The 8,462-nt window shown below is 45.2% G+C and overlaps 1 protein-coding gene across 1 annotated transcript in view; it reads left to right on the forward strand.

Moving 5' to 3' along the window:
* LOC138487221 (dentin sialophosphoprotein-like) overlaps positions 1 to 8,233 on the forward strand; it is a 28,600-nt gene extending 20,367 nt beyond the window's left edge. Inside the window, exon 2 of the mRNA XM_069613859.1 lies at positions 6,363 to 8,233. Within this exon, the coding sequence (XP_069469960.1) occupies positions 6,363 to 8,233 (1,871 nt within the window). The remainder of the gene's footprint in view (positions 1 to 6,362) is intronic.
* The last annotated feature ends 229 nt before the right edge of the window (positions 8,234 to 8,462 follow it).

The following is an 8,462-nucleotide window of genomic DNA, read 5'->3' on the forward strand; positions in this document are numbered from 1 at the left end:
TTACACAATAGGACTATAGTACTGTGGAACAAGGAAACACTGACCAAAGCTTTGTATCAAAAAGAATCTATATATATTTATTTTACACACTCTTAACTCTACACACAAATCACTATTACTAAAGCAAGTTAAAACAGTCAAGAAAAGTATACACAACTCCCTAATTAAATTGTAAACAAGTTTGAGCAAGAGTGAAAACTGAGCAAAATGGCAAAGTGTAAACCAAGCAGAAATGGCACTCTAACAATTTCTTCAGAGGGAGGTAAAGGTCAGGTTATACAGGGTTAGCCTCCTAAACACACCAGCAACACTTCCCAATTGGATTGTGAACAAGTTAGGCAAGGTAGAACTTTTAGCAAAAGTAATACTTAGGTGAAAATCGAGCAAAATGGCACTTCAACAATATATAAAGGGGAAGGAAAGGTGGTTATAAGAGTTTTAGGTGCACCAACACATTTCTTGATGAAAAGCAATCTAGAGAAGGCAGATGTAACAGATTTAGCCAGAGTCAATAGGCCTGTGCCAGAGTCAGTGGTACAAGGCAAAGTGCCCAGGTTCAAACGGTTCTAGTAGCTGCAGTCAAGTCTTTGTTTAACGGTTGAAAAGGAGGGTGCAGCAGGTAAAAAGACAATGTTAGTCGATAGGGACGGCCTGCCCAGAAGTTAAGTAAAGGATTTAAAACACCTTTAGCTGTACCCAACGAATGGGAGGCCTGGCGGAACAATGTACCTTAAAAGTGGAAGAGGCTCCTGCGGGGGCGGTAGTTCCTGGCAGTTCCTGCAGTTCGGGAGATCCAGGAGAGGAAGAGAGGCTCTCATCGTGGAGGAAGGTTCGAGTCACTGCACTGCCCAGGAAAGAAGCTCGCTGTGGTGATGCCAAAATGGAATAAAAGGTATGCTCCTTTAAATCGTGGTCGTGGTGTACGGGTGCCTGGCTATCCGGTCTCCTAGTGCATGGCACTGGCAATTCGACCAAGGCAGGTCCTGGAAGGTGATTGGTGAACTGGTTGGCCCCACCAGCTCAAGGGAAGAAGGCTCTTGCATGTCAAGATCTTCTCTTGTCGTTGGAGAAAAGTGGCGAGGCAGCAGGTGCTTCACCGGTGGTTCAGTCGTTGCAGATGTCTTTGGCTTCTCTCCTCATTCGGATTTCTCAGGTCCAGTGGTGACGTCTTATCTTTCAGTCCGCAGGTCCTTGCTTTTATGCAGAAAAAACCCCATTCACACAGCCTAGCTCTCACTCACACATTGGGGTGGTTATCCTGGCGGGATAACCCCACAGCCTATCAGGGCAGAGTGCGACTTGGGTTGCTTAGGCAACCCTGTCCAGGGTGCCTACTCCCCCTCCCACACATCCTGTCTACCCAACATCACTGGCACCTGAAGGAGGGCTTCTGTCCAGAAGCCCACCAAAAGGACGAACAAAGGGCCCGACCTCGGTTTGGATTACAGAGAGCGACACGAGAAAGAAATATTATTAAAGATCTGGCAAAAAAACAACACCGGAGTAAAGATAATATTAAAATGACCCGGCGGTATGTTAGAGGCTGTCATAAAAAGTGGTAGCCTCGAACAATGGGAGAATCCCATAGGGAAATATGCTAGCAGCCAGAAACTTTGGAGAGAGGGACTGGACAGTACCCTCTCGGAAATGAACACCAGGGAAAAACTATTGACCCTTCCCAGTACCCTTCCCAGTACCTCCATAGTAAGATGGTTTGTACTGGTTTTGTTCATAACTATTGACTAGCAAAGTCAATGGTAACTTTGCATGCCCTGGGAGACAGTAGTCAGTCCCAGGGTATGGAGTCTATGTTTGGGGGTCACTACGACACCCCTGTGTTGCTGCACTGAGGGTGCTGTGTAACACACATGTAAAACGATGATACCTATGGAGTGAGAAAACTCCATAGCCCATAAGCACAAAAATAGCCTGAAACACACCTCAATACTATGTCTAAGAGTGGGAAAAAGAGTCTCACTCTTAGCAAGCTTAAAAAATAAACCCTTGAAATCCAGCAAAGCTGCTGGGGGACTCTATAGGTAAGGAAATTACCCTTTTAAGAGAATTCTCCCTAACAAGTAGCGATGTGATTTTTTCAAGAAGCAAAGGCGTGACACATAGAGCAATTTCTCTGGATCAGAATGCATGTATGTGAATTCAAGTCTGGTTTTAGCAAAAGATTCTGGGGGTATAAATGATATTATATCCCCACGCTTAAAATTGTGGTGTGGGGATTGTCTCCACCATGTCCTACACTTATGGGAATGGTGACAATTATACATTTTGTTTTGTAGCAAGGACACCTTTCTGTTTTAAAGGCAAGGTTTGGGTATGGTGACAGGTATACATTTTGTTTTGTGGCAAGGGCAGCCCAATCACTTTATGCGACTATAACTTGAATTCCGCTAGGAAAGAGGTTGGGGGTTTTGAACTCCTCCAAACTCCCCCTTCGTCAATCTATTTGGGAGTTCCTTGAATTCATATTCAGTGAAATATGCTAAGGGTCTACACAATTTGCCCCCCCCCTCCACACCCAGTATGAAGGGAAGTTATTAAGGCAGCCAGATCCCCCACATACTTGGTTTCAAATGGATCAATTCTACTGAAATTGAACCTCTGTTTTGGGGTGCTCAGGGAAGACAGCCAGGCTCCTCTAGTTCACTTCAGTCAGAGATTGTCACAAGCTTTCATCCCTCATCTGGCTACTCCTTCAGAATGAGGGCCTAGTCAGCTGTTGGCTTCCCCAGTTTATCTCTCCCAGGCAAAGTGTAAGGCCCCTCAATGTTAAGGCCTCTCCACCCAAGATGGTTTAAGGCAAGTTTTCCTTTTTCTCCTTTCGTCTATTTATCTTTGTTCCTTGTCTGTTCTCCCCTGTCCATAGAGCAAGTGCTTTTTAACTCGAAGTTTCTCCCATAAAATATTAAGATCAAGAGATGTCAACTTATTAGCTATGAATTTCCATTGGACCTCTGCATTTCTCTCCCCCTCTCACAGTCCCACCCCTGTCTGCCTATAGGTCCGGGGAGTTCAATGATTGAAGTGAAGTGGAGAGGTACACACCTTCTATCATTTACATTTTTTAGCTGTCAGCTTTTCCACTCAAAAAGTCCCTACATGCCAAATGTTGTAATTTACCAATAAATGCCATTATATATAGATATTAATGTTCCCGTAACCATGATGCATAGGTGGAGCTTACTTTCGTTTTGGAATGTCATTGCATGGGAGCGCTATAGTTTTTCATCCTTTATGCGAAAACTAACATAGTTGGGAATGTGAAACCTCTGACTCAGATATATAATTTTATAAGTCATCAGCTCCCCAACGTTCAAATTCAGAAACTTTGTGGGCAGCTAGAAACACCTTTTTCGATCTAGCTAAAAAACTCCAAATTACAGTAGAATAAAAGTCACGTTAATACCATTGCCTGGATTTAACTTTAAAATGAGATCTGCCACAACTCTGTAAGTATTACGGTCTCAATGTTATTGAAAACAATGACATCTGTACATCTGTAATACAAGTCAATTACCACATATTTTTACATATATTTGCTGTTTTGTTTTCGATTCTTGGTCTACTTTCCCTGAAGACACATGGTTCAGAGCATCTGGAATCTCTGAGTTGGAATTTCTGGGCTGAATGTTGGTTTATCCTGCAATACAAATGATCAATCACTCTGGAGGAGTCCCAAAGCTGAGCTAATGAACCCTCGAGAGATGGTATCTGTGTCACCAGAGGTTCATGAGGCTGTGCTAGCATTTACCATCTTGTTCTTGTAATCTTGGCTTTTCCACAATTTAGATCTAATAGTGTAATTTCTTTTTTTTACATTTTCACCCACCCATACCCTCTGTGAAGCTGGCCCATCATAAATACCTAGCATGCAAGAGCCTCAAGATCTGCCTTCCAGATCAGAGCCCACCAGATCTGCCATGGGGGAAGTCACTTGCAAATTCTGCCCAGTAACTGGACGCATGTGTCTGTCTTGGCTCATAAGAGATTTACATGTGCATTTACAAGCAAATAGAGTATTCACTTGGTTACATGTATTTTTCAGATGAAGCAATAACTTGCATCTCGCCATCATTGTTCTCTTTATCATCCAGCTATGTCCATTCTTAACAACATTTTTCTTTTTTGCAAAATGTACGTGCCTCTGGACATTGCAGGTCCAGTGTTAGAAAACCCTGCTTTTCAGGAAACATCAATTTCTTTATATTATTCTTGGCCTTCTAAGTACATGCATGGCTATTTTGAATTAGTGTATTTCTTCTTTTGCAGTAGTAGTTTATTAGTGGGGCAACAGAATTGAAACCCTGCTTTTCATTCTGTCATTTACCATGTGCATTTTCACCCTTAGCAACATTTTTAACTCCATGTATGTGTGACTTCAGCTGCAAAATGCATTTGGCTTTTCATTCAACATGTAAGTCATGTGTTGCTTAATTTTCAGGCTGCACAGCATTTTCATGTGTGGCAGTTTTAATGACAAATTCCACTTTTGTCCCTCAACCAACAATGTGCCTTTTCCATCTTGAAATACTCCTTGTGTCACCTTTCAGCAAGTCACATCATTTCCATGATATTTCCATCATTTCCATGTGTCATTTTCAGCAAGATACGCATTTTGCATTCCCAGGCCCTTTCACTGTGTTAAGGTTTGGGCTGGCATGTATACTCCAGAGTGGCTTTTCCCATTAGACCAATGCATTCTACAGTAAGGTCTACCCTGCTTATGCAGAGCCAGAAATGGGCTTGGGAGGGATAACGCCCCCCCTGCCCCACTTTGTGGCAGCAGCCATCACTCTGCTGTGATGCCCAGCCTGGGCTCATAGGGCAAAAACCTGTCACATTTCTCAACTTGTAGAGCAGTGTATTTACTTAAGCAAATTCACTGCACTCTGAGGTGAGAAAACAGCCATTGTAGCAAACACTGAGGCAGAGGACAAAAGCCTACCCAGGGGATATTAGCAGATCCCCTTCCCCACATGTTGTTGGTAAAGGCTTATCTTCTGGCCCAGCTTTTACATGGCCCATGCTGCCAATAATTAGCATTAACTACAAAAAAGGGTATTTGTGTGCATGCAGGGATTGTATGCATGCATGAATCAAGGTATGTGTGCATTAATGCAAGGCACTGTGTAAGTGGGTGTATGTGTGTATGCAAGGAGGTGGCTGCATGTGCACACATATGAATGAATGCAGTGTGAATGGTGTACATGGGTGTGACTGCGTGTGTTAATGAGCGCACAGTCTAAATATTCTGGGTGCTCGTGTGATTGACAGATCAGCTATGTGGGTGCCTGACTGATGGGTGTGTGTGTAAGCTGGGGCCTGGAGGGCCATTGGAGAATGAACATTTTCTGAGAAGAGCATGGCATGTTTTACTGCCACTTTTGGGCAAAAGAAAGCCAACTTGAGTGTTAGTATGTGGGGTGGAGTTGGAGCAGTAGGGGAGTACTACAGTGGGGCTGGCCTGGCTGGGTCTTACTGTGGCATCGAATGTTGTACTCCCATTAAGGGCAATGCCAAAATGAGTGTTCTTATATGGGGGAGGGCATGTTTCCTTATTTTGAGTGGGCTTTTTATTTTACTGGTGTTGAGGTCAAAGGAAACATAAATATTCTTACATGGGGAATATAACATGGTGAGTGCAACATAAGTGTTTTTATATGGGGGATTTGTGTAATGATAGTATGTTATTTATATAGCACATTCGCCAGAGCGCTGTACAGAGAACATGTTTACATAATATGTACCACCCAACCGAAGTTTGCACTCATTTATCAAGCTTTGAAGAATGAAAGGCTAAGTTGGCCTTGTCGGGATTTGAACCTACAAATCACACTCAAATTACAACAGCATGCGCTCAGCCCGCTGAGCTATCTTACCGGCTAGCCAGCAAGATCATATTTTCTTACTGTGGCATTGCAGTTTATTACTGGTGTTAAGGCCAAGGCAACATAAGTGTTTTTACTTTGGGGTGGGGGCATTCGTGCAGCCTACAAGTCAATGTTTTTTTTGCTGTGGCATGACATTTTTTACTGCCATTAGGGACTAAATATAACATGATGAGAGTTCTTATATGGGGAGAGGGGGATTTGTGTAGCCAGCCATTATATGTTTTCTGTCACTCCTGTGCATTTGGCTGGGGGCAGAACAAGTGCCCTTCCTTGTGCGGGCTCACTTGTTACACAATTGTGGCTATGCCTAAGGTGAGTTGGGGTGAAAGATGCATCTAAGGGGCAAAAGGAAGGCATAATAGCCTCCTGGGTTGGGGGCCGGGGCAATGGGGATGGATCAATAGCACAAAGGTTTAATGCCACGTCTCTCTAACAGTTTTTAAAACTGCCATCTAGCCCCCCCCCAATATTTTGAGGCTGCCTCCGCCTCTGCTAATCTTGCCTTGCCTTGCAGTGAGGATACTGGCGGCACTGGGAAATGCAGTGAGGATAGTGGCGGCACTGGTGAATGCAGTGAGGATAGTGGCAGCACTGGGAAATGCAGTGAGGATAGTGGCAGCACTGGTGAATGCAGTGAGGATAGTGGCGGCACTGGGAAATGCAGTGAGGATAGTGGCAGCACTGGGAAATGCAGTGAGGATAGTGGCAGCACTGGGAAATGCAGTGAGGATAGTGGCGGCACTGGTGAATGCAGTGAGGATACTGGCGGCACTGGTGAATGCAGTGAGGATAGTGGCGGCACTGGTGAATGCAGTGAGGATACTGGCGGCACTGGGAAATGCAGTGAGGATAGTGGCAGCACTGGGAAATGCAGTGAGGATAGTGGTGGCACTGGTGAATGCAGTGAGGATACTGGCGGCACTGGTGAATGCAGTGAGGATAGTGGCGGCACTGGTGAATGCAGTGAGGATAGTGGCAGCACTGGGGAATGCAGTGAGGATAGTGGCGGCACTGGTGAATGCAGTGAGGATAGTGGCAGCACTGGGAAATGCAGTGAGGATGGTGGCAGCACTGGTGAATGCAGTGAGGATAGTGGCGGCACTGGGAAATGCAGTGAGGATAGTGGCAGCACTGGGAAATGCAGTGAGGATAGTGGCGGCACTGGTGAATGCAGTGAGGATACTGGCGGCACTGGTGAATGCAGTGAGGATAGTGGCAGCACTGGGGAATGCAGTGAGGATAGTGGCGGCACTGGTGAATGCAGTGAGGATAGTGGCAGCACTGGGAAATGCAGTGAGGATAGTGGCAGCACTGGTGAATGCAGTGAGGATAGTGGTGGCACTGGTGAATGCAGTGAGGATAGTGGCGGCACTGGGAAATACAGTGAGGATAGTGGCAGCACTGGGAAATGCAGTGAGGATAGTGGCGGCACTGGTGAATGCTTTGAGGATAGTGGTGGCACTGGGAAATACAGTGAGGATAGTGGCAGCACTGGGAAATGCAGTGAGAATAGTAGTGGCACTGGTGAATGCAGTGAGGATAGTGGCAGCACTTGGAAATGTAGTGAGGATAGTGGCAGCACTGGGAAATGCAGTGAGGATAGTGGTGGCACTGGGAAATGCAATGGGGATAGTGACAGCACTGGGAAATGCAATGGGGATAGTGGCAGCACTGGGAAATGCAATGGGGATAGTGACAGCACTGGGAAATGCAATGGGGATAGTGACAGCACTGGGAAATGCAATGGGGATAGTGGCAGAACTGGGAAATGCAATGGGGATAGTGACAGCACTGGGAAATGCAATGGGGATAGTGACAGCACTGGGAAATGCAATGGGGATAGTGGCAGCACTGGTGAATGCAGTGAGGATAGTGGCAGCACTGGTGAATGCAGTGAGGATAGTGGTGGCACTGGGAAATACAGTGAGGATAGTGGCAGCACTGGGAAATGCAGTGAGGATAGTGGCGGCACTGGTGAATGCAGTGAGGATAGTGGTGGCACTGGGAAATACAGTGAGGATAGTGGCAGCACTGGGAAATGCAGTGAGAATAGTGGCGGCACCGGTGAATGCAGTGAGGATAGTGGCAGCACTTGGAAATGCAGTGAGGATAGTGGCAGCACTGGGAAATGCAGTGAGGATAGTGGTGGCACTGGGAAATTCAGTGAGAATAGCGGCAGCACTGGGAAATGCAATGGGGATAGTGACAGCAGTGGGAAATGCAATGGGGATAGTGGCAGCACTGGGAAATGCAATGGGGATAGTGACAGTGCTGTTGTAAATGTATACATGCACTTATTTGTTTGTCTTGAAAAACTGCTGAAATAAATATTTGTACATCATTCCATGTACATTATATGTTTTAATAACATACATGCACTTGTCGTTTTCACTTTGCAATGTGGGAGTTTTAGTGTAACTTTGTTAGTGGGAGAAGTGGTATTAAAAATGACAGATTGAATGAGAAAAATAACACTTGGTAGATTATAATGGGCCATATTGGCCAGTATGCATGTACTGGTAATATACTGAACTTTCACACAGGATCTGTCACCTA

This window comes from Ambystoma mexicanum, chromosome 9 (genome assembly GCF_040938575.1).
Source record: "Ambystoma mexicanum isolate Mex_15411 chromosome 9, UKY_AmexF1_1, whole genome shotgun sequence".
NCBI lineage: Eukaryota > Metazoa > Chordata > Amphibia > Caudata > Ambystomatidae > Ambystoma > Ambystoma mexicanum.